This window comes from Amblyomma americanum, chromosome 2 (assembly GCF_052857255.1).
Source record: "Amblyomma americanum isolate KBUSLIRL-KWMA chromosome 2, ASM5285725v1, whole genome shotgun sequence".
NCBI classification, from domain to species: domain Eukaryota; kingdom Metazoa; phylum Arthropoda; class Arachnida; order Ixodida; family Ixodidae; genus Amblyomma; species Amblyomma americanum.
In genome coordinates, this window is record NC_135498.1 from 170,947,781 (window position 1) to 170,974,719 (window position 26,939).

The 26,939-nt window shown below is 47.2% G+C and overlaps 1 protein-coding gene across 3 annotated transcripts in view; it reads left to right on the forward strand.

Annotated features, from left to right (window-relative positions):
* The window catches only part of LOC144121992 (meso-2,3-butanediol dehydrogenase-like), a 72,103-nt gene that overhangs the window by 26,518 nt on the left and 18,646 nt on the right, over positions 1 to 26,939 (forward strand). For 2 of the 3 annotated variants that reach the window (XM_077655481.1, XM_077655480.1), the window contains exons 4-5: positions 553 to 691; positions 15,947 to 15,987. In XM_077655481.1, the coding sequence (XP_077511607.1) occupies positions 553 to 691; positions 15,947 to 15,987 (180 nt within the window). The remainder of the gene's footprint in view (positions 1 to 552; positions 692 to 15,946; positions 15,988 to 26,939) is intronic. The other variant, XM_077655482.1, reaches the window with a different exon arrangement.

Sequence of the window (26,939 nt, forward strand, 5' to 3'; positions counted from 1 at the left end):
TTTATCGACTGTAGAAAACAACGCAAGGTGAAGCGTTTCCTTTTTTTGCAATAGAGAGGACAGTCTACAAAGAACTTAAGTTGGAAGCTGTAGTCAGTGCGCGCAGAATTTGTCGGAATGCGAAGGCCACCAAAGCTGAAGTCATACTGCAGTTATGCGGCCTCACCTCTGGAAACTCTTAAATCAGGATATGCTTTTTTGTACAAGAAAAATAAAGAAACGAAACTAAAATTTCAGTTAAAAATTTACTCGTGCACCCTACACCGTGCCAGTGCGCAGAAATATCTGAAAACTGAAGCACTCTTCAAAATGTGCACTAGAAAGCAGTTGCCTGAGCAAGCGGTATTTTTAATGTTAAATGCTACTTTTAGGCTAGTTTAAATAAACATGCAGACAACGTGTTCCAACACGCAGTGTGTGTATTGAGCGTCGGTGATAATAGTGTAGCTTCACCTCTCTATAATCGTGTCCCATACAAGCAAGCGTGTATGGCACTTTCCACAGCACTTAGTTGCTAGTTCATCCACTGGCGTCTCCCCTCCCTCCCCGCAGGTGAACAACGCCGGAATCGCCATGAACGGAAGCACAGACGGGGCACCCATGGAAGATTTCGAGCGCGTATGGGCGACTAATCTTCGCGGCCCCCTCTGCATGATTCGGAGCGCGCTGCCTTACCTCCGTGAAAGCAAAGGTAGGCGTGCGAGAAACTTCGCGAGATTACGGGGACCATACGGTGCGTGAAATGGTTTAAGTTTACCTGTCTTGTGTCCTGAGAGTGACGCAAAAGAGCTTGACGATGCCTGAAGATGCTTTTGTTAGAGGAGAGTTTCTAAATCCTACGACAGAGGGTAAATGTTGTTCTCGCAGCACATAATCCCTTCAGGCACTAAGTTTTATCCAATGCATAAAAAAAATCTTCAGAATCGCAGGATTCTTTAAGTAGGATGCGGGCATAGCTCAGGAAAAATTCCTATCCTCGCAGATGCTTAAGGTTCCTATTTTTGCGAAACCTTCATATCTGCACGTTGTTGGCACAGCTGTCAGGGTCTCAATTATACTTTTGTAAATTGACTTCTGATATAAGTATATGTAAACAAATCAACGCATTTTATGCGCTTTAAGAGAACAATCAAACAAGCTTGTGTTCACCCGTATCAATATATCGCTGCATTCTAACAGCAAATGTGCTATTCTTAGCGAAAACAGAGGTTTTATAAACTACAAAAGGGCATAAAATAAGGTACTGATATCGCCATTGCAGGCCTATTGCAAATGCTAGGTTACACTACCATTTACGTCATAATAATTATCACGAAGTGCTTCTTTACAAAAGTTTCCTTAAGCAGTCTATTGGCTTTTCATAGACACCTGGAGAATAAACTCTACAAAAACTTCTACAAATCTTATAGAAGAGTGTATAGGCAGTACAAATCCTATAGACTGTCTATACACGATCTATAGATTTATGGCGATAGACTTTTAGCAGACTGTTGTCTACTGGCCGCCTAGACTACGAATAGACAAAATGAAATATTTATAGGAAGGCAAAAAATCAGTCTGTAGACCATTATTATCAAGGATGTTCAGTGTAGACGCCACGAATTTGAATATATTGGCAGGTGAACTTTTAGGCTGCAATTTCCTCAACAAAAGATACGTATTTTGCTGTCAAGCATGAACACACCCAGAAGAACTGTAGAATCAATTTTTAATAAGTACAGAATTAGATGGATTATTCTCAGCGTCCCTTAAGGCCACCTGTGCTTGCAGAACAATCAAACGAAAATTCTCACTTATTATAGCCCTACCAAATGTGCCGCAAAACATGCACGCATCTTTTTAAAAACAATGTTTTGGATTCATGCAGCAGGCTTGGCTTGAACCGGTTGTACGGAAGATTTTAAAGTTTCAGCGACAATTTATAGTGTCCTCGTTTGTGGGCATTTCGCGTTTTATACGACGTTTTGACGGTGTTCAGATCGCGTGCGAAAATATACACACAGCAAATGGAGGGCATAATTGAACAAGAGATGAGAGGGAACATCCAGTGCGCTGATCAATGACTGAACAACAGGGTTCATCTTCGTCTGAATGAACGCAATTGTTGTTGCTGAAACGTCCATAAGTTGAGTAAGGGTTCGTACTCACCCCTTCTTCAACTTTGTGCTGTCAAGGATTCTCAATAAGCGACCCCAACGCGGTTTCCTTTTTAATTATGTAACAGATGAAAGCACTCACGAAAAACATTGCCAGTGTATCTTGTTACGCGGACAATTATGTACCTTGAGGCGTCCAAGCGACTGCTCACCTTTAAGGCACGCAGTATTCGACGAAAACAATAGTACTCGTTTTACGTTGATGTGGATCATCTCCAGACTGAAATTTTGCGGCTGCGGCCAGGGACACCTTGTGGCCCAGAGTGCACCTTAAACATAAATTTGTCCCTTATTCTGGACAAACCGATGACAGCCATAGTCATTCCGGTCGTAATTACTTACTGCTCTCTGAAGACCGAAAATTCTTGCCAAAAAAATAAAAATAAAAAAGAGCACTATATTTGTAACCAGGCATACAAACACACACTCACTGGACCCATATCAGAGCTAGCGAAAAACGCTGAGGTGTCCATCTGAAAATATTCTTTCTATAACAATTCTGCGTGCTTGGGCAGAGGTGATCCTTCATAAGTTGTTTCATACGTCAGTGCAGTTTTGCAGTGTACATATCTGAGGTCATTGCGCCTTTACATACCAGAACTTTGTAGTGTTCACGTCGCGTCTACGAATGTTGACGCAACGCCTGAAGGGGATATAAAAGCAGGAGCTCAGCAGCTTAATAGCAGAGCTTTGTGTACGCAAGCAATGATATCTCTAATAGACCGTCTTGAGTCTATCAAGGACTCAGTATATTTTACTGCAAGTTGCATGAACTCTACGTTACTCAACGGTGAGTTCACTCGGTGCTATTACACGCTGTCACCTTCTCCATGTGATGAAGATGCGGCTTGCTGACAAGGTGAACAAGTGTCTACGATAAGAGGGACGGAGGTTAACGTCCCGCGAATTAGACCTTGGTATTATATTTGCTTATGTTTAAGACGACCAATGCTGTCAATGTAAAAATAAACCAAACTATATTTCTGAGTGGCAAAAAGTACGCTAGGGCGGAGAGACAGGGTCGCCTTGGGGAAGAGCGCTGGTTTCATGATGACGAACTGATGCACTTTCATACGTACTGAAGTCTCTGTCCACGGCTGCTTTTCTAGTTAGCCTCAAACAACTCAGATGTGATGCGCTGTAGAATCTCCGTCAGGTATGCTTATCAATGGTGCTACACGAGAGCACTGCTCACAGGGCTTGTAGCATCGGGAGCCCTATTTCGAAATCATAGCCACTACAGCGCACGGATGCGACTGTCACTATCTGTCAAGAACGTGAGTCAGAACCAGAGAGGTGTACGTCTCCAAAAACAAGATTTAATCAAACAATGCACATCAACTGCAAAAATTAATAATAAAAAGGTGGTTTACATCACATCGATAAGCATGCACAAATCAGTCAGAGTTTCCACGCGCAGGTGGTGGTAAGAATAACGCCAAATAGTTCTAATTAGAGTCCTTTGAGTCAATGTAGAATAATGAAAACAGTCCAATCGGTACTCAAAGTGGTTGGTGGTGAGGAATGTCGCTAGAGGAGACTTCGCCGGGGCCTCCGGAGCGTAGCCGAAGGAGCGTCTCGACGGTCCGAATCGTTGCCGGGGTTGCGTCGGCCCAGGAGGGCAGCCTCGGTGCGTGTTTCCTACACCGGCGTCAAAGCTCAAGTCCCTTTGTCTCAACTCGGGGCGGCCGCACGGAGGGGATGCCGTTGCATACCGTTCTCCTCTCCCCGCGGGTGCGTTGCGCCCATGTATCTTCGCGGCCGTGGGTTCACACGCACTTGCGGTCTCCGGAGCTGTGCGCCCACACCGTCTGCTTTTCCTCCGTCTCCACGTAAACGATTATTGCTTCCGCGCAGACGCGCGCACTTTGCACCGTCTGCTCCGTTCCCTCCCAGTGTCTATGTCGGTTTCGTCCGCTGCGTGCCGTGGTTTCTTTGGCGGTTTGACTTCTTGCCGCGGCGTCTCGCACTCACTCGTGACAAGTACCCCCCCCCCCCCCCCCCCATTTAAGAGTTTTCCCACGAGGAAAACTGCTCACTCGCGTAATATGCACAAACACGGACACACAAAAGTCACAGGAAACCGCACTGTTCATACAATATACACACAAAGCATAGCAAAGAACGTACACACATCGATATTTCTTTTCTGCGGGTACACAAGCATGCCACGCACGCTGAAAGCCAACCCTAGTTCAGCCTACTAAGGAAGTCTGCTCCCAAGTTTTCTCTCCCTTTTATGTATTCGACATGAAACTCGTACTCCTGGAGAGTTAAACTCCATCTCATCAATCTTCCGTTCGACCATTTGGTTTTTGTCAGGCACTGTAGGGGCTGGTGATCTGTTTGCACTCTAAAATGCGTTCCATACAGGTACAAATGAAACTTCTTTATTGCCCACACAAGTGCTAAACACTCCTTTTCTACAGTCGAGTAGTTTTGTTCGCATAAGCTAAGCTTCTTGCTAGCATAGCCACAGGGTGAAGTATGCCATCTTCCTCCTGCATCAGCACTGCGCCCAGAGCTGTCCCTGATGCGTCTGTGCGTAAAACAAATTGCTTGTTGACATTAGGGGCCAGCAAGACGGGCGGTTGCGCCATGCTTTCTTTCAGTTTGTTGAATGCTTCCTGGTGCCGGTCACTCCAGTTTACTGTATTTGGCGCCCCTTTCTTTGTCGTCTCTACCAGTGGGAGAGCCATGTCTGCATAATGCGGAATGAATTCCCTGTAGAATCCAGTCAACCCCAAAAAGGACTGCACCTGTTTCTTGGTGGTTGGCCTTGGTGCCGCCTGTATTTTTTCTACAATATCGGGCTTCGTCGCTATCCGCCCCATCCCTATCTCGTGTCAGAGAAAGGACACAGATTCAAATCCGACCTCGCACTTTGTGGGCTTCACCGTCAGGTTTGCCTCACGAAGTCTCTCAAACAGGGTTTCGAGTGCCATCAAATGTTCCTCTCAAGTGTCTGTGGCAACCAGAATGTCGTCTATGTAGTGGTGCACCTGGTGAAGACCACCCAGTACCTGTCTCATTAGCTTTGTGAACGTGGCCGCTGCAGTCTTCAGGCCAAATGGCATGAATCGGAACTGAAATAGGCCGTTAGCACATGAAAAGGCTGTTTTTTCTTTGGAACTTTCCTCCATAGGTATCTGCCAATACCCTTTCGCGAGGTCGAACTTCGAGAAATATTTCTTTTGTGCGACGCTCGCAAACACCACATCGATTCTTGGAATGGGCTCGCTGTCAGGGATTAAGACGCTGTTGAGCCGCCTGAAATCGACACATAGTCGATTGGAGCCATCTGTCTTCTTGACGACTATGAGGGGTGAGTTATAGGCGGACTCCGTGCGCTCAATTATGCCCAGTCTAAGCATTTCCTCTACTTCTTTCTCAACTGATTTATGTGCTATCAGTGGCAAAGGGTACTGCCTGACGTGTACGGGCTGCTCGGTGGTCAGGCGCAGCTTGCACGCAATAATCTTCGTCTTTCCGGGCAGGTCTGAGAAAACAGTGCCGTACCGCTCGAGGAGACACTTGAGTTGCGCCGTCTGTTCCGCATCTAGGGTGGGGTTCAGCACCGCGTCCTCTGATCCCATTGTCTTCCTTGAATTGAAAGTGGGCACTTCCCCTGCATCCGACTCCTCACTGATGACCATGCAGGAGATCATCTGGTCGGCATTAGCAGTCCTCTCTTCATATCTCTTGAGCATATTTATGTGGAAGATCTTCTTCTTTCCGCTCTCTAGCAGCTCGTAGTCTACTTCATTCTTTTTTCCTGTTGCTGGAAATGGACCCTTCCACTGCATAGTGAGCTTGTTCTTGTCACTCGGCAGCAGAATCAAGGCCCTTTCTCCTGGCCTCAGCTGTCGATTCACCGACTTTCGGTTATAAAATTTCTTGTACCTCTCCTTGGAAGCATCAAGGTTGCGGTGTGCAATCTCGCAGGTTTCCTCCAACCTCTCTCTCAGTTCCAGCACGTATTTGTACGTGGTCTTCTGATCGGTTTTCAATTTGTTATTTGACCAAAGCTCTCGAAGGATGGTAAGTGGTCCTCTGACGGCTCTACCGTACAACATTTCAAATGGCGAAAAGCCCAGACTTGACTGCGGGACTTCGCGATATGCAAATAGCAGTGCTGGGAGGTAACGATCCCAATCAGCGGGTCTTTCTTGGCACATTTTTTTCATCATGTGCTTGATTGTCCCGTTGAAGCGTTCAACCAAGCCATTACACATCGGGTGGTATGGGGTTGTCAGCAACTGCTTCAATGACATGAGTCGACTAACTTCTTTCATCAGGTCTGATGTGAAATTTGATCCCCGGTCTGTGAGCATTTCTTTCGGCACTCCGTAGCGCGAGAACATCTCTAGGAGCGCTTCTGCGACTTCAATTGTGTCAATAGTTTTGAGCGCAATGGCATCTGGGTACCTTGTCGCCACGTCTACCAGTGTGATGACGTAGCGATTTCCTTTCTTCGAGGAGGGGGTTATAGGTCCAATGATATCGACTGCCACTCTCTGGAATGGGATTTCAATGGTAGGCATAGTTCCAAGTGGCGCTTTCCCGACTTTTCCTTTCGGTATCGTCCTTTGGCATATGTCGCATGATCTGACATACCGCTTCACGTCGCTTTGGACGCCTGGCCAGTAGAATTCCTCATTTATTCTGTTGCCCGTGTTCTTCGCACCTTGGTGACCAGCCATTATCGAATCATGGCCTAGACACATGACAGCTGGTCGCAATTCTTTCGGTATCACCAACTGCAGGACTTCCCTTCCTGAGCTGAAGGTACATTTCCTGTACAACAGGCTGTCTTGGACGAGAAACTGAAATGTAGTTCGGCATTTCTTTCTTCTTAGGATTTCCCCTACCTTCTTGAAACAACCCGCAAGTGAAGAGTCGTTTCTCTGCTCCTGCGCTAAACTCTCGGGAGTCACTTTCAGGAGCTCCGCCGCAGGTACTTTCAGTTTGGTTGTCTTTCCCTGCGCTGCTTTTCCTGCTCTGGTCTGTACAGCTGACGAAATCATGGGTGTTTCGTCCCTTTTTCCTTCCGCGGGCTCTAAACCGCCGTTGCCTTCGCGCGGAACTACGTTCGCACGGGTCTTTACAAGTGTTTCCTCTTCACTTCTCCCCTCCGGGCCTGCGCCTTGTTCCATACTGGGCTTCCAATCGGCATCGGGGTCGTCAACCTTTCTTACGCCCGTGATGTTTCCCAGCACCAAGTCATACAGGGGCTCATCTAGGCATTTTGCCACGACTGGTCCCGAATAGTACGGGGTAGAAATGCAAATCATTGCCTCCGGGAGGTAGCGAACCGTGCTGTCAACCAGCAAGACTGACGCCAGCCGACCAGTAAGCTCCTTTTCTCCAACCAGGCTCCTTCTAACTAGGACCGTGTTTGTGCCACTGTCTCTCAACACGGTGATGCGCTGGCCATGAATTTCGCCCTCGACTACAGGCATCGACAGCTCGCCGACAGCTGCGTGCCTGGCTGTTTGACCTTCCGTCATCTCACGTTCGGCCTTTGTGTCCGTCTTTCGGGTATCCTCTGCGCTCATGTCAGCTTTTCTGGGATGAACGACACACGCGGCCTTCTTTTGCGTCCGAAATCGGCATTCCTCTGCTCGGTGGCCTCTCTTGCTGCAGTTTTGGCAGATTAACTGCGCCTGCCCTCTGCTTCCCCCAACCCTACAGTCCGCGGCGCGGTGTCCAATACGGTTGCACAAGAAACACCTCGAGGGCTGCTTAAATGTGCCACTTTGCACTCCTCGTTTTACCGCGTCTGCATCGCAACTTCTCCCGACGTCTTCTTTAACCTTGCCTAGGTTTATGTGGCCTTGAGCCTCCATGAACTGATCTGCATACTCTGTATAATCTTCCACTGTCTTCAACTTCCTCTCTTTTAGGAATACGGCCAACCTTGGGTGACAGCAGGACAAAAACTGCTCTCCAACCATGAGGTCTTTCACCCCTTCGTACGATTTTTCTACCTCGACCATTTCCAGCCATCGTTCAAAGTAGTTCGACAATCTCGATGCGAACTGCTTAGCTGTTTCCGCATCATTGGGTTTGCCACCTCGAAACCTTTCACGGAAACCTTCTGCGGTTAAGCGGAACCTTTGTAGCAGCGTTTTCTTCACCTTTTCGTAGTCTGTCGACTCTGATGCGGGCATTCTCCCGAAAGCTATTAAGGCCTCGCACACCAGACAAAGGCTTAAAGCTGTTGCCCACTCGCTCTTATCCCATCTTTGTCCTACTGCTATTCTCTCAAAGCGATGCAAATAGGCATCCAAATCGTCACGCTTATCGTCAAAAGGAGCCATCAGCTTCCTTGGACACACAGCTGTTGGTCGTGGGGCCGTAGCACCCGACGCAAATCCTGTCGCCTCTGGTACGGCTTCAACACTAGCGTTAGCAAGACGCAACTTGAGCTCGAGCACTTCTTTCTCCTGTGCCATTCTCTTTTCTTCTAATTCTGCCATTCGCTTAGCTCTCTCTTCAGCTTCAAGTGCCTCCTTTTGCGCCGACTCCCTTTCCTCTTTGTATCTCGTTTTCTCTTCTTCATAAAGAGACATCGTCTCCTCTTTCGTGAACCCGAGCTTTTCGGCTCTCAACATAATCTTGTGGAGGTCCATCTCTCTGGTTTTAGCACGAACACAAGCGTGTTGACATTAACGTTAAGACAGAATGACGAAAGTGGATCCTGGCAGGCTTGCCATTAATTTTGTCACTATCTGTCAAGAACGTGAGTCAGAACCAGAGAGGTGTACGTCTCCAAAAACAAGATTTAATCAAACAATGCACATCAACTGCAAAAATTAATAATAAAAAGGTGGTTTACATCACATCGATAAGCATGCACAAATCAGTCAGAGTTTCCACGCGCAGGTGGTGGTAAGAATAACGCCAAATAGTTCTAATTAGAGTCCTTTGAGTCAATGTAGAATAATGAAAACAGTCCAATCGGTACTCAAAGTGGTTGGTGGTGAGGAATGTCGCTAGAGGAGACTTCGCCGGGGCCTCCGGAGCGTAGCCGAAGGAGCGTCTCGACGGTCCGAATCGTTGCCGGGGTTGCGTCGGCCCAGGAGGGCAGCCTCGGTGCGTGTTTCCTACACCGGCGTCAAAGCTCAAGTCCCTTTGTCTCAACTCGGGGCGGCCGCACGGAGGGGATGCCGTTGCATACCGTTCTCCTCTCCCCGCGGGTGCGTTGCGCCCATGTATCTTCGCGGCCGTGGGTTCACACGCACTTGCGGTCTCCGGAGCTGTGCGCCCACGCCGTCTGCTTTTCCTCCGTCTCCACGTAAACGATTATTGCTTCCGCGCAGACGCGCGCACTTTGCACCGTCTGCTCCGTTCCCTCCCAGTGTCTATGTCGGTTTCGTCCGCTGCGTGCCGTGGTTTCTTTGGCGGTTTGACTTCTTGCCGCGGCGTCTCGCACTCACTCGTGACAGCGACCCAACCAGTATCTACCAAGCACAGCTACGCATCTCAGAGTGTTAAAAAAACTGACCACTGTCATGTTGGATGTTGTTGTTGGTGGTGGTGTTCCACTACTGGTGGGATTAGCCTTACAGCCGCCTGTCGGCAGTTGCTTCGCTTGCATGTTGTATGTTCACAGAGTCTGAGTGATTGGTTTTATGAGCACTTATTTAATGGAACTACAGTTGCGTATAGCTGTAAACCTTGCTAGTTTAAAGGGGTATGGTCACAAAACTTTGAACACAAACAAACAGTATCATTTGCTTAACCGGCGTAAGGAGGTGCCTTCTAGGTAGCCTACGTCACTGGCGTTGAGTGGAGCCTAAGTTAATATGATTTTGAATGTTGGCCGAAGAGCCGCTTGGCACTCTCACCCGCATCGATTGACGTCAAGGTGCACTTTCCCCGATTATTGGGACGTCAGCGAAACCACTGGTTTTTCACAGGAACAACCAGTGCTTGCCGGCAAGCATTATCAAGCATACGTCATCAAGTATGTGGTAGTCCAGGTTGGCCGGGCGGCCGTGACGTCAAGAAACACTTCAGCGCTGGCCGCGGTCGAAGCTGCCAAAATGCTTTGTATTGAAATAACCTTGTGCACCGGTGTTTTGAGCTGATTTTCATGATTACTAGGCCCATAGGCATGTTTCCAGAGAAAAAAAAGAAACGGGCATCCAAAATCCAATATCTATTTTAGTTATAGGCGCTCAGTGAGACAAGACTATTTTTTTTTAGGACAGCACAATTTTCTTGTCTTCTAGTTGTGTGCAAAAATATTGGACGCCGAGCTCCTTAACGGGTATAACTCGGTTTTGTAAGCGTCTTCACTGGTCAAGAAAAATAACAATTCAGGGAAGGTAAACTGGATTTTTGTGGAGCACATTCCACAGCATTTTTCTCTCGCTTGCCATTCTATTCAAATTCTGATTTTATTCCTCTTTTCATTCTAATACAGTCCTGATTCTATTCTTATCCCATTTCTATTCGTAATCCCTTCTTTTGTTCACGTTTTCTCTCATTCTTGAGCATTTTAATTTTAGCTGAGTCATTCTTAGTCCAGCGTCTCACTCCTCTCTCCTACAAGTGGAGTGGGAGGAGACGGGGGGGGGGGGTGCAGAGAAAAGTCGTCCTTAACTTCAGCTCCCACCTGCCACGGTTGGCAGCAGGTGGCTTCACGCGGATGTTTACGCCGGGACAGTTTTCGTCTTCATGACCCTAGCAATGCTATTGCACTAAAAAAAAAATGAAACATGTGTCTCCTGCATGCAGCGTTAGCGCGGCGTTAAGATCATGAAATAAAGGTCCGGCGATTGACATGGCTCGAGGCCGTCTTTCCTGCATCTTTTCCAGGCCGTGATGTGTTTCGCAGAATTGATACCGGGACTAAACCAAGCCGTGTACGTTATGTCTGGTTTTAGGTCAAGCGACCAAAGTGTGCTGATGTTCCCACGCACCCGCCGCGGTGGCTCAATGGCTTTGGCGTTTGGCTGCTGATTCCGAAGTCGCGGCTTCGTATTTCAACGAAGGCGAAATGGAAAAAGCGGTCGTGTTCTGTGCTACGTCAACGTGCGTTAAATAAAAGGCGGTATAAATTAATCAGGAGCTCGTTTACACGCCGTACCTAATACTCCATTTGTCGCTTCACGATGTTAAACCCTATAATTTAGAGTTTATTTATATGTGTAAAATTAAGAGCCGGGAAGAGGCCAGAATGGGTCAGGGAAGAAACGTGACATAATGATATGCGCGCCGAAGCAGAGACGAGATGGGCATGGGCAGAGCATTTAATGCGAAAGCATGATTCCCGACGGCCCCTTAGGGTGACGGAATGATTCCGAGCGAACGCAAGCGTAGCAGGGGACGGTATAAAGTCAGTTGGGCGGATGAGATTATGGAGCTTGACGGCGTAAGGTGGCCGCAGGTGGCACAGGACAGGATTAATTGCAGTAATTTGAGAGAGATCTTTCCCCTACTGTAGATGCAGTTAGGCTGCTAGTGCTGCTGCTGATGATAAATTTGTTACGTGTCTCAAGCGCCGCTGTCTCGAGGCATAATGAAGTGATCAAGGCAGCCTCAAACCAATCTACGAATCTAAGCGTAGCGGCGCGAGGTGATTCCGTGTTTTATAATATTCGAGTGGGCGATATTCCATACACGCATGCTTATGTTCAGTCGTGTACTGCGCATTCAAACATTATATGCAAGAATGACGAGTACATTCAGTGGTGTTGATTTGGAAAAGAGAAACCAGGCTCACGCCTCCTGCCTGATAGCGCCAGTAACTGTTTTGAGTTTCCGCGCATATGAAGATTTCCCTCTCAAGTCTCCGCGCATGTTTAGAAGAATTTTGTGCGAAAAAAAACGAAAGAAAATGATGAAGAAGACTAGCACGCAACAAAAAGGTTTTTATAAATCAGCTTGACTGAGCAAAAAGCACTGCGTCATCTCCCCGAGGAGACTCAGTGGTTAGAGCGCTCGGCTACTGATCCGGAGTACCCGGCTTCGAGCCCGACCGCGGCGAATGCGTTTTTATTGAGGAAAAACGCTAATGCGCCCGTGTGCTGTGCGATGTCAGCGCACGTCAAAAGATCCTCAGGTGGTCGAAATTATTCCGGAGCCCTCCGGTACGGCACCTCTTTCTTATATTCTTCTTTCACTCCCTCCCTTATCCCTGCCCATACGGCGCGGTTCAGGTGTCCAACGATATATGAGACAGATACTGCGCCATTTCCTTTCCCCAAAAACCAATTATTAGTTTTATTATTATTATCTCGTGAAAATGTGCATCGACACAACGCGAACATCCATCCGCATTACGTGCCCTCCGCCGACTACCAAAAATCTGTGATGTAATGAATTAGCAGGAAATGCCGTGAGCCCAAAAGCATGCCGCCAAATTTACAAAACACGTGAGTAGAGCAATATACAGGGCTCCGGTGACTTGCGGACAAGTGTAGACCGGAGAGGCGGGGCACTGTATTGGTGATACAGCACGAGAACACACGCCCCTAGCGCTGACCAGCTGTGGTGGACATAAGATCCAGTTTGAAGCGTGTGTTCGAATACCCTTACTGTGCGACTCGCCAGGGCTACGCTGCCACTGAATATGTCTGCTGAGGATTGCGCTCCTCTTTAAGTATGGGCCCCGCTTGTAACCCACTTTCAATGGAGAGGACAGAAGGACGTGAGAAAGTAAATACACTGTGACGCTGCCGACGATGGATGGATGGATGGAAGTTAGGAGCGTCCCCTTTGAAATGGGGCAGTGGTAGTTGCCACCATGCTGTTTTTTCCTTTATTTTTGTTTAACTCTTCTGTAAGTCGTTAATAAAATTCGCCATTTGCCCCAAAATACGTCTTCCCACACTCCAAAACTTATGTCACCTCCCTGCTTTTGATCCACCAATCCTCCAATCGCTTCCTTTCTTCTTTCACTCCCTCTCTTATCCCTTTCCTTACGGCGCGGTTCAGGTGTCCAACGATATATGAGACAGATACTGCGCCATTTCCTTTCCCCCAAAACCAGTTATTATTATTATCCACCGCAGATTTATTTACATGACTATTGTTATCTCTAAACCCTAAGGCCTCGGGAAGTGTGACTGTGCCTGCATCGACATCGGGATGGATACCATCACATTTTAGAAGGATGTGTTCTATTGTTTCTACAGATTTACCACACACAGCATATGTGTCATCTTCGTTAAATTTCTTTTTGTAGCTGCGCGTTCTAAGACACGCTGACCTAGCTTCAAAGAGGAGGGCACTGCCTCTTGAGTTATCATAAAACGTTTCCTTCCTGATCTGCGTTTTCCAGCATCGATATAGTTCTACACTATGCTTCTTTTTCATTGACTCTATCGAATTTTTACCTCCGACGTTTTTAACCGGTCGCTTAATGCTCTTTCTTTCTCCTTCCTCATCTCTGGAAAACTTACTGGCAAGCTTTCTAGTTCGTTTCCGCCACTGTGTCAACGCTATTTCTGTACAAGTAATTAAATACCTTAGCTGCCCACCTGTTATCGTCCAATTACCTCAGGCGTTCTTTGTATAGTACTTTACTCTGAGCTTCCCGTGCTTCGAACGTTGCCCAGTCCATATCCCCCTGTACTGCATCGTTTGTGGTTTTTCCGTGGGACCTAGTGCTAATCTTCCAACAGTTCTCTGATTTATTTCTAATTGCGGCAGAACTTCAACCCTTAAGCTTAAAATCGCATTCCTGAAAGTAAGCCCCGACACCATTATTCCTTTCCAAATACCTCTGAGGACTTCATACCTGTTGTACCCCCACAATGCCCTACGTTTCATTATCCCGTCATCTCTTCGCCCTTTTGCTATGAGAGACTGTTCGTGCTTTTCCGTGTACATATGCCCTTTGTTTACCTATACCCCGAGATATTTGTATTCGGCCACTCGGTGTATTTCATGGCCTTGTATTGTAAGCTCCTGATCAGTTGCACCGTTGAAAACCATTACACCTCACTTAGTTGCGCTAAAACTGAAAGCTAGACTGTCTTCTTCGTCTCCACAGCAATCCACCAAAGTTTGCAAATCTTCCTGGCTATCTGCTAACAGTACAATCTCGTCCGCATACATTAAACACGGTAGTATGCTCAACAACGACGCAGTGCGCCTACAGCGACCCCTATGCGGTCGCTCCTGAAAACACCGAGTGAGGACAAACGGAAAGGAGAGGAGCAGGACAGCAGAGGGGAAGACAAAGCCAGTGCGCTGCATCGTTTTGCTATCATCCCACCGTCTAAAATAGCTGCAAAAAACATCAGTGAAATAGCAACTTACCAAAAACGCCGATGAAGAAGCGAATGATTATTATTCTGAGATGATAGGGTCGTTCACATAGGTTGCGTAGGGGGAGTGTGGGGTTGGGTTACAGACGCGCGTAATATGTGGGAAGCCGCTGTAGCGCGGCTATATCACGCACTCTCGATAGCACCAGATTAAACTGTTAAGGCGCATAAAGAGCACAAAGAGCCCTCTGTGTACACAGCAGCGGGACGTTACCAGTTTTATAAGGTACTTTCTCGGCCCTCACGCTTTCTTTTGATGTCTGCTAGGCCAAGGGAGTCGAAGAGGAGATGTGTTATGGTGGAAGCCCCGCTGTGGAGGTCCTGCGAATAACAGCGTCGCACCTGTCCACTGTATCCGTCGGCATTGTATTGATCTACAGCTCTACGCGGTCACAGTTCGTACAAAGCTACGTGCAATGACCTACGTGCCACTTTCCTATCGTCTGCACCTCGCTCAGCAGACAGCATACGTTCAAAGGGGATGCGAATGTTTGTGTCGCCTCCAAGAACCAGCGTTTAGATAGCGTGGACAGAAGACAGCCCGTATAGAATTTGCTACAGTCCACCGTCATTACCATCATCAACCTAAGTACTATAGAATTTGCCACAGCCCACCGTCATTACCATCATCAACCTAAGTACTATAGAATTTGCTACAGCCTACCGTCATTACCATCATCAACCTAAGTACTTTCACTGCACGAAGGAGGCCTCTACTAATGATTTCCCATTGGCGCTGTCTTAAACCAGCCGCCCTAACCTTCGTGATACAGCTTTCGTTGTTACGAAAAGAGAAAACTAAAATGAACACTCGGAGTATTCAAGATGTGCTGAAAATGAAATGGAGTAAAGGGGTCAAAGGCGCCTGCGCATTCACGTGTTGCGCAGAAAAGGCACTTAGATCACTAAGCGATCGAAGTCACTTGTTTGTCCAACTGATAGCGCTAAAAGTGCGACAGTTAGCAAAACTATGAACGCTACTCCTTTCCATATACAAATTCTGTCGCTTTTCGCAAGAGCGCTAATTTTGTGTCCGATCAATTTAGGCTTTGAAATAAATAATTTTTATATATCGCACTGATTCAGTGAGATGAAAACGGACCGATTAAAGAGTGCTAAAAACGTGACCCCATTTGGCAGACACAAAGCAGAGTGCTGGTCACGGTAGTTTCCAAACAGGAGCCTTGTTCTCAATGGTGTTAGTTATTTTCAGTGGTTCTCGCTACATATAAGGCAAGTGAACTGCACAAGATGCACAATAGACCAACGCCGAATGCAGTGGGATGTGCTGGAGTACCGTCGCCCGCCTCTATATTTCCACTGCAAAAGTATGGCCTCCGAAACATGGGATACTTGATGAGAAACTTTGCCATAATCACTTTGTCATGATCATTGAGGACTTTGTCGTTATCTTACCAATGATATCTAAGCTCTCGGTAACTCTGCACTACGTTCATACCATTCAAATCACGGTATGTGCTTAGTATCTTGTTTCTTTTGCAGGCAACATCGTGAACGTTTCAAGCATCGCTTCTCAAGCCGTGGTGAGTAAATTTCACAGAAGATCCGTTTCCCTCGTTCACAGGCTTGCTATAGGCCACCAGATAACGTTCAAGGGCCTGCCGATGAACTATACGGCGTCTTACTGGAAGTTCAAATGCCGCTGCGGTGGCTCACTGGTTATGGTGTTCGGCTGCTGACCCGAAAAACGCGAGTTCGATCCCGGCCGCGGCGGCAGCATTTCGATGGAGGCGAAATGCTAGAGGTCCCTGTACTGTGCGATGTCAGTGTACGCTAAAGAACCCCACGTGATCGAAAGTATCTGGAGCCCTCCACTACGGCGTCTCTGTCATGGATCTCCACGGAAAGCACTCCGACCGAAAGAATGGACTAGGCGACAGATGTACCCATAGCGACGCACATTTAATACACCTTACGTGATACACCCACTAGCACACAAAACCAACTAACAAACTAATACAAAACACAAAAACTATATATACACCCGACCCGACAACACTGCTACTAGCGTCTACTAGTAGCGTTCTACGGTTAGCGGACGGCGTTCGTGCTCACGGTTCGTTCGGTGCGGATGCTATGTTGAATGGGTCCAGTAGCCAGCGTCGAGATGGCGTTCGAAGAGCTCGGGCTGGCGTCACTGGCGGCGTCGTTGGCTGCGTCGTACAAGCTTCAAGTCCAAGCGCCCGTGAACGTGATGCCAGCGATGTTAGCGTTGGGGGCACCACCCGGATGGGTGGCAACAGCGCTGGAGACACCCCTGGCCGTAGCAGGTGGGAGCGTCCTCAGTTAACTCCCGGAACGGGCTCAGGAACGGCAGGATGTCCACGATGTGAAGCCGTAGAACGCGAACTCACCGGAGCAGTAGCCGGCGTTGCTCTCTTCCAGCCGATGTGTCCCTGACCCGCCGGAGCCGCCGCTTCTCTGCTGTCCCCCCCCCCCCCCCCCCGTGCCTCGCTCTCATTCGCCCTTTTTATTCCCTCGGTGTTAGTCCACGTAAGCCTTGTCGTCGCCTTCGCCTTCTCTTCTCCACCAATAATCTTTCTCCACCTCACCGAATGCTTCTCCCCCAATCACCTCTCTCCACCTCAACGAATGCTTCTTCTTCATCTTCTTTAGTCTTCGGTTAATCCACGTCGTCTTCTTCACGCCTCTTTCCTTCATAATTTTATTTTAGACTCCCTATTATATGTGGTAAGAGCGCCCTCTCTCAAGAGTTTTTTCATGAAAAATACCTCACGCCATCCTCATCTTCAAGCCATCCAGCGAACCGACTATCTTCTAAGGCGATTCTGGACCCAGAACACAACACACCACAGATGTCCAGCAATACACCAAAAGCACGCCACTAACACAGCACACCAAAATGCATTTTCGGAACACTAACACACCACTGCCGTTGTCCGTACAGAATCCTTAATAAACATGTTGATGTCCACAACACACTCCCTTGTATAATCACATAACACGAACAACTGCAACAACAACAGCAAGATAAATCCCAGAGATACATTAGCACAGCAACAACAAGATACATCCCAGCGATACCTCGAGCTGTTCAGTTGGCTCTACCCATGAAGTCCGCTCCAATGTTATCTCTGCCTTTGATATATTCCACCTGAAATGAGTATTCTTGCAAGGCCAAACTCCACCTCATGACTTTACTATTGCTCATTTTGGCCTTGGTTAAGTATTCAAGCAGCTGGTGATCCGTTTGAATTCCGAAATGTCGCCCATAAAGATAAATGTGGAATTTCTTTACTGCCCAGATTACCGCCAAACATTCCTTTTCAACAGTGGAGTAGTTGCATTCACTAGCCGGTAATCTCTTGCTTGCAAAAAATACCGGATGTAGGACACGATTCTCTTGTAAGAGTACAGCTCCTAAAGCTCGGTCTGATGCATCAGTAAGATGCACAAACTCTTTACCCAGATTCGGAGCAAGCAGAACGGGCGGTTTTGCCATATACCCTTTTAACATCACGAATGGATTTTCATGTTCAGCAGTTAAATTCAGCTTATTGCTTGCTCCCTTCTGAGTGAGTTCGACAAGGGGATCGGCTATGTGGGCATAATCGGGAGTAAAGTCCCTGTAGTATCCCGTTAAACCCAAGAACGACTGTACCTCTTTCTTGGTCGTCGGTGTCTGGGCCCGCTGTATTTTGTCAAAGATGTCTTCTTTCGTCGCGATGCGGCCCACCCCCAGCTTGTGTCCAAGAAAAGAAATGGCTCAAAGCCAACCTCACATTTTGCCGGTTTTATGGTCAACCTGGCTTGCCGAATTCTATCAAATAGTTTTTCCAGCGTAATTACATGCTCTTCCCACGTATATTTTTGCAAGGATGTCATCAATCTAGTGTTCCACATTTTGGAGCTCATCCAAAACCTTCCTCATCAGCTTCGTGAATATTGCAGATGCTGCCTTCAAACCAAAAGGCATGAATTTAAAGTAGAATAAACCCGCCGAGCACGAAAAGGCCGTCTTCTCTTTAGACGAATCTTCCATTGCATTTGCCAACAGCCTTTAGCTCAGCCAAATTTACAAAAAAAATTTTGTGAGCCATCTTAGCGAACACCACATCCGCTCTTGGTATTGGATCGACATCGAGCACTATGATGTCATTTAGCCGACGCAAATCTATACACAGCCGGTTAGTACCATCGGGTTTTTTTATAACCACGAGAGGCGCATTCTATGCTGACCACGACCTCTCAATCACACCAAGCTGCAACATGTCCCGCACCTCATTTTCAATTGATTCTTGAACCACTAAAGGTAGAGGGTATTGCCTCACGCTGATTGGTCTATCTGCAGAGAGATCTAGTTTGCAACATATGACATCCGTTTTACCTGGCAGATCCGAAAACTCATCCCTTTGCTTTGGAGTAGGGCCTTTATCTGTGATCGTCTGTATTCATTCAAATTGGGGTTCATTAGTGCCTTACCCCATCCTACCCTTTTCTTCCCACTGCACGTGGGCACCTCGGCTACTACCGAGCATGCTACCTTGGAAGCGCACTGTACGGGAACTCTTTCTTCGTACTTTTTCAACATGCTTTCATGGAAAACCTTCTTGGTGTTATTTATCAATAACTCATAATCAATGTCATTTTTCTTCTGTGTCACAAGGTAAGGGCCCTTCCACTGCATCAGTAACTTATTATGATCCGTGGGTAGCAGGATAAGAACCCTGTCACCCGGATTCAGATTCCTGTGAGTGGCGTTCTTGTCATAGTAGCCCTTATATCGTTCGCGCGTCCTTTCCAGGCCTTGATGCGCAAGCCTGCATGCTTCTTCCAACTTGTCCCGCAACTCAAGAACGTATGTGTATGTTGTCTTGAGATCTGACGCAATCTCTTTATTGGCCCGCAGCTCCTTGAGTATTGTAAGTGGACCTCTAGCGGTTCTCCCATATAACATCTCGAAAGGCGACAAACCAAGACTCGTTTGCGGTACTTCGCGGTAAGCGAACAAAAGAGCTAGGAGATATCTATCCCAATCAGTAGGTCTCTCCTGGCACATTTTCTTGATCATATTTTTGAGGGCGCCGTTGAACCACTCTACGGGCCCATTACACATGGGATGGTAAGCCGTTGTTAGTAACTGCCTTACTTGCAAAAGGTGATTAATGTCCTTCTTAAGTTCCGATGTGAAGTTCGAGCCCCGGTCACTCAAAATTTCCCCCTGGAACCCATAACGCGAAAATAACTCCACAAGACCCTCCGCCACTTGGATACCGTAAATAGCCTTCAATGGAATATTGTCAGGATAACGAGTGGACACGTTAACCACATTAAGCACGTATCCATTCTCTCTGGCGGAAACTGGAGAGATAGGCCCCACAATGTCAATAGCCACTCTTTGAAACGGTAGGTCGATGGCTGGCATCTTGCCTAAAGGTACGGGACCAACTCTTCCCTTCGGAACTGTGCGCTGGCACACGTCACATGAGCGAATAAAGCGCTCAACGTCACTCTGGACACCCGGCCTAAAGAACTCGGTGATCCTAGACACCGTTTTTTGAACACCCTGGAGTCCGGCCATATTGGCGTCATGTCCTAAGCGTAGCACTGTGTCTCGCATATCTCTCGGTAACAACAGTTGTTGGACCCGCCTTCCTGAGCTAAATATGCATTCTCTGTGCAGAAGACCGCTTACCAATTGATATTCAAATGACGTACGACTCTTCTTTTTTTTATTTTCCCCACACTCTTTCGGAGCAGGCTTTCAAGCTCGGCCTTCTGTTTGCATAGTTGCAATTTCACCCGGTGGGGCGCTGAGGCACATCGTAACAGTAGAGAGCGGACGCTGCGTTGGTCGTGCTGTCGCTTGAGCTCTTGTCCCGACTGCTGATGAGAAACTGACTGCACCCGTCTGAGCTGTTGGTTGCGGGCTTCTCCTCTTTTGGGTGTTCTTCAACGTCGACCATCCTCCACTCGGGATCGGGGTCCTCGACACTTCTTGCACCCGTAATGTTCCCCAAAATGAGATCGTAGATGGGTTGATCTACGCATTTTGCCACTACCTGTCCAGTATAATATGGTGTGGACACTATAATCCTGGCTTCGAGAAGGTACCTTAGTGTGCTATCTACATGAGTGACGAGCGACGTTTCCCCTGTAAGATCCTCGTCCTTCGCCAGTCTTCTGCGAACCAAAACTGTGTTGGCTCCGCTGTCTTTAACCACTAATATAGGACTGTCCCCTATTTGCCCAACCACCACCGGCATTGCTGCTTTCGATTTGGGTGTTCCACTCCCGCCTCATTTCCCAGTGGCGTTTGCTCTCCTTTCAGCTGTGGAACTTCAGCAGGTGTGCCAAGTTCTCCACGAGAGCCGACAACGCAGGCAGCTCGGTCCTGCGTTCTGTATCGGCACTCATCCAGAGTATGACCCCTCCTCTTAAAACCTTGACACACAACCTGTGTCTTTTGGGCAACGCTACTAGTCCGAGAGTCAGCTGCACGGTGTCCCACCTTGCCACAGAGAAAACGCCTAACTTGCGCCTTAGATCCCCACCATATGCTCTTGGTATTGTCGCATCTGTCTCTGGGACCTTTTGTGCTTACTCCGTTGCCTTATTGATAATTGTCAGCCCTTGAGCCTCGATAAATTCGTCTGCAGTGTCGGAAAAGTCTTGTAGTGAACGCAACTTTCTTTCAGGAATAGCGCTAGCTTGAGCTGCAGCACGCTAAAAATTGCGCTGTGACCAGCTAGTCACGCATCCCTCTAATACTCTTTTCTGTGTTTGACATATCAGGTCACCTATCAAAATAGTTGGACAGCCTACAGGAAAACTGCTAAGCGGTTTCCGAATCCTCAGGTTTCGCTGTGGGAAATCTCTGACGAAAGCCGTCTGCCGTAAGCCTGAATCTTTGCAGGAGTGCCTTCTTTACTTTCTCGTAGTCCATGCAATCAGCAGCAGGCATCCTTCCAAACACATTCAGCGCCTCTCCGACTACACACATGCTCAATGCCGTGGCCCATTCACTGCGCTCTAAGCCTTGCCCCAAAGCTGTCCGCTCGAATCGTTGCAGATATGCATCCAAATCATCTCTCTTGTCATCAAAAGGAGCCATCAGCTTCCTTGGGCAAACTCTGTCCGGTCTAGGAGATTCTGTACCCGCTAAGGAACGCTGATCACTGTTCGTTATCTCCTCATATCCTCCCGCGACATGCGCTTGTTTCCACAAAAGAAACTCCTTCTCCCGTTCTATCGTTCCTTTCTCCTGTTCTGCTCTTCTCTCTGCCTCGCGAGCTCTTTTATCCTCTCGCGCTTCTGCCTCGCGAGCTCTTTTTGCCTCCCGCTCTTCTGTTTGGCGAGCGTCTGCCCTTTGCTTCTTTCTCCTCCTCACAGAGACGCATCGCCTCTTCCTTGATTAAGTCGAACTTGACAGCCAGCTCTAACGGTTTTGCCAAATTCATGCTTTCTGTCGCCGAGTGATCGGAAAAAACCGAAACAAAGAAAAAACGAAAAACGGAAATGAATCCTGGCACAGGCTCGCCACATCTTTGTCACGGATCTCCCCGGAGAAAAGTCGGACCGAAAGAATGGACTAGGCGACAGGTGTGCGCACACAGGCGCACATTTAATACACCGTGCGTGACACGCCCAGTAGCACACAAAACCAACTAAGAAACGAGCACCAAACACAGAGACTATAAATACACACGACCCCAGAAAACAGGTACTAGCGCCTACTAGTAGCGTTCTACTGTTAGCGGTCGGCGTTCGTGCTCACGGTTGGTTCGGTGCGGATGCGATGTTGTATGGTTCCAGTAGCCGGTGTCGAGATGGCGTTCGACGAGCTAAGGCTGGCGTCACTGGCGGCATCGTTGGTTGCGTCGTACAAGCTCCCGGTCCAAGTGCCCGTGGAGGTGATGCCGGTGATGTTGGCGTTGGGGGCACCACCCGGATGGGTGGCCACAGCACTGGAGACACCCCTGGCCGGAGCAGATGGTAGCGTCCTCAGTTAACTCCCCGGAACGGGCTCAGGAACGGCAGTAAGTCCACGATGCGAAGCCGTAGAACGCGAGCTCACCGGAGCAGTAGCCGGCGTCGCTCTCTTCCAGCCATAGCGTCCCTGAGCCGCCGGAACCGCCGCTTCTCTTTTCTAGCCTCCCGTGCCTCGCTCTCCCTCGCCCTTTCATAGCCTTGACGTTAGTCCACGTAAGCTTTGTCGTCGTCTTCTCCTTCTTCTCTTCTCCACCAATCATCTCTCCGCACCTCACCGAATGCTTCTTCTTCATATTCCTTAATCTTCGGTTAATCCACGTCGTCTTGTTCACACCTCTTTCCTTCGTAATTTTATTTTAAGCTCCCTATTTTATGTGACAGACCCTCATAGCCTGAGCCGCTTTGGTAACCTCAACTCCATCAACGAAACCAAACTAAAATTATTTCTATGTTGCGGTTGGCTGCTGGAATTTTCGCGGCATAGGACTGATCGGCTACGCTCTCAATGGATCATATTGTCACGAACTAGAAGACGACGAACTGTGCGGTGACGCGGGTGGGAGAGCTCAGTGCACGCCGTCCGCCATCGAATGAAGCTATTACCACTTGTCGTGTTTCTTTCATTGACTTGCCGTCACGTAACAATATTTTCTTGATTTTCAAGCCTTTCTTAAAATGTCGCAACTAGCTATGGCTCCGACATGTGCCGGCGCGATTCTAGATTTTGTCTTTACTACTCATCCTGAACGAGCATGAGTCAATGTAAAGAACTGCGCTGCACAGTGTTTGATCAGTTTTTTACAGCAAGACGGGCTTTCTATAGAAAAGCTATCTATAATTTTAAAATATCAAATATTACCAGTCTCGGCCGAGACGTGGATAAATTTTCTGTGCTGCTTTTGAAACATTGCCACGGTTAATCTGCAGCAAGAAATTAAAAATATTTTCGTGTTGAACTGTTTAGGTTGCAGGAGGGAGAAAGAAAAGAATTTTTGAAAGAAACGGCTGACAAAGGTGCACGAAGGATACAAACTAATGTCTTAATTAATATGAAAAGATGCCTATACACAAAATCACAGCGCGGACGTGTACAAAATACATGGACTCGGTCCGCGTCATTCTCAAAAGTTCGCAAGCGGAAAATCGGGAATGGCGGAGAGAATTTTTGTTCCTTGATTTGTCATATTTCCGGAAATCGATTCTTTAAAAAACAAGAAAGTCATCTCTCCTGGACCCACAAAGCAGCTGCCTGGCTTGGGCTCCGAATCTGGACAGCAAGACGCAATTGATGTTTGCCATTCTTTTAACTCCTTTTCCTGCGGCATACTTGAAGCCGAAGAACCTGCATTTGTTCTGAAATTGTCTTCAGATTCTGTTACGGTGCCTCCTGTGACCTGTGTGGTGATAAACCCTTATGGTGTGTCTCAAGCAACTGCGTGTTGGCCCTTGTGTTGCAATTCAGTCCCCCACAGTATCACTACTTAAATTCTCGTCACTACTAAATGCCACGCTACAAGTGTAAATTCTTGCCACGGTTTTTCGGCCGTGTCTTGCATTTGCAGATGTCCCTGATACTGCAAACTTGCACACACGGTGCGAGTAATCTGCAGGTGATAAAAATAACCTCTAACTTTACATATATATTTGTTAACATCAATTGCTTGTAATATTTTCTAATATATTTCATCCTCGCCTATGTTGAAAAATGTGGCAAGAAACAATATCCTCTTGCCGAAAGAGCGTGGATTCCAACGCAGGCGCTCCTCTTTATCTCAACATTGAAACTCGCCACTCCCCGTTACAGAAATTTTCACATACTTCAACAAATCGCTGACATTTTCATAGATTCTGCGAAGGGCAGAATCACGTCCCCCTTAAGATGCTGATGTCCATGTGTTCCAGGTAAATTGGGATTTAAAACCGGTTTATTTAGGTAAATATAAGGTTTTCGGGCATAGTAATACAAGTGTTTGCGGACGTCAAAAAACAGGTGAGTCATGCTATCTATTTATGCGTTTGTCAATTAAAATAGTTAACTTTCCGACCATTATTTATAGCCTCCTGTTTGCAAATAGAGGTTTGTAGCCGGCTGTTCGCAATAGTAGCATCAGTTTTTAGAATCCATAAAACGCGATTACCATCGCCGCTGTGGTGAAAAAATTGTGCCATTTCTCGCGCCATTCGAATATCGCGCACCTGCGTAGAGCGCACCGGGACATTCATCAAATGACGTCACTGCGTGGCGCACGTACCACGTGACATTCTGTGCCCCACCAGCTAATTATAATAATTGGTTTTTGGGGGAAGGAAATGACGCAGTATCTGTCTCATATATCGTTGGACACCTGAACCGCGCCGTAAGGGAAGGGATAAAGGAGCAGCGAGGAGCACAGCGGCGCGTGCTGTCCAACAAAGATTGTCACGTGGTACCTGCGCCACGAAGTGAAGCGATTTGATGTGTGTCGCTTCGCGCTCTCCGCAAGCGCACGGTTTTTGAATGCCGCGAGGAATGGCACAATTTTTTTCACCACAGCGGCGATGGTAATCGCGTTTTATGAATTCTTAAAACTCCTGCTACTATTTCTAACAGCCCGCTACAAGTCTCTATTTGCAAACAGGCGCCCGTCGATAAAAGTTCAAAGGTTAGTCATTAGAATTTTAGTTAATCACTTCTCTAGTTAACATGATTCGCATGTTTTTCGACGTCCTCCAACAACGGTTTTACTAATCCGCAAAAAGCGTCTCCCTACTTGAAAAATGTAATCATTTTTTAAATAAGAGGTGGGCTTCTCTGAAACGCCAGCTTGTACAATTTTTATTGGTTAGAGTAGAATGACATATATTGGTAGTTTACGGGGTTTAACTATACTTACGTGACAGATGCCTTTCTGTTATTATTGATAGCTCCTAGTAATAATTTTTTCTTTAAAAGTGGGCAAGATCCACAGGGTTCCAGTCCTAGCAGCTACGCCATTTTTAATACGTACTAACGATACTTCGACTTATATCAATTCCACTATTATGTTCTTTGCTGACGATCTTGCAGTCGTACTTAAGTCTGGTGGTTACTTGGGAGCTGCAATATAGCCTAAATTAAGTGGGTGTATGGTGCCTTACTTAGCAGATTGCTATTAACTCAAGCTAAACTCGTGCGATTTACTAAACTTCCCGTTAAACTACATAATGAACGAAGAATTGAGAGAAGTTCTTGATTCCTATCAGTACTTAGGAGATTATCTTGCACTTAATCTAACGTGGAAAGTTCATATTGCGGAAATGATAACCAGCACTTAAAATATACCCGTATTCATTCGTCGCACACTTTATATAGCAAACAGGTACACCAATCTTATGTTGCCTTTACTTGATTAGTTAGATTAAGGTTATAATATGCCTCGTTCATACGGAATCTTTATCAGGTATATCTTATAAAGAAGCTGGAATCAATAAAAAACACGAATTTCAGGCTTACCTCGCGGCAGTGCTGAGTTACCTACAGAATCACTAAAATTAAAAATAAGCTTAGCCGTCGCTCAATAAAGAAAATGTGTAAAATATCCCGCCGTACCCCTGGTGGAGGCAGTGTTACTGTAATATTCTACAAATGCTTCTTGGAAGTGTTGTCACTATATGAGCAGTGTTCTCTCAAAACCATATTTCAGTACGCTTCCTTGGAACTTGAAGCATATCATTTGCATATGTTTTCACAATGTTGCTGCAACATCTCAGAATTGTTCTGGCAATGTTTTAAGACGCTTTTATAATCATCAAGGAACAATCCAGCAACATGACTATATAAGCACGCACACCGCATCTATTAAGACGGGGAGTAAGACGACCCATACCGGAAAACGTTACGGATAGAAGGCGTGAGCACTGGAAAAAACGTGGCTGCATAATTGTAGTCTGCACGAATCAATTTATTCGAGACTCCTTCTGTCCCGGTTATCACCAACTTACCTTTTTACCAGTAATTTGATGTCACATGATTTTATTCCGATCAGGGATTCGTTTGTAGACGCCCTGTCATTGACGACTGAACATGCCCTGGAACTTTGGGCATTATGTCCAGCAGCTTTTCCGTTGCTATAACTGATGCTTGCCCTCGATGAGTAAGTCATGAGTCTAAGTTTTGTGTTCGAGCGCCTGACAATGCCGTGTTCAGCACTGTCGTTGGTCAAAGCGACGGTGCACGCCGGACTGGGCCAACGTAACTGAGGGTAAGCAGGTGGTTAGCCGATCGGAGGGGCAGACGCCTGGCTTTATCTTTGCCTTTTTTGCCCAGCCCCCATTGTGCCTCCCACCCTTGCTCACATCCCTTTAAATTCGCTCTTGCTGAGCACCTGAAAGAGGAAGTTGCGAGCTGTCCGCGCGGCTTATTCCGATGCCGCCTGCCTTCCTCGAGCTCAGCGGGCTCACACAAGAAGCACCTGCTGGTAAATGGACACAGATGGAATACGTCACAGTAAATCACTACCATCGTGAAAAGACCCCTGACTATGTTCCCCGCGGTAAACATTCC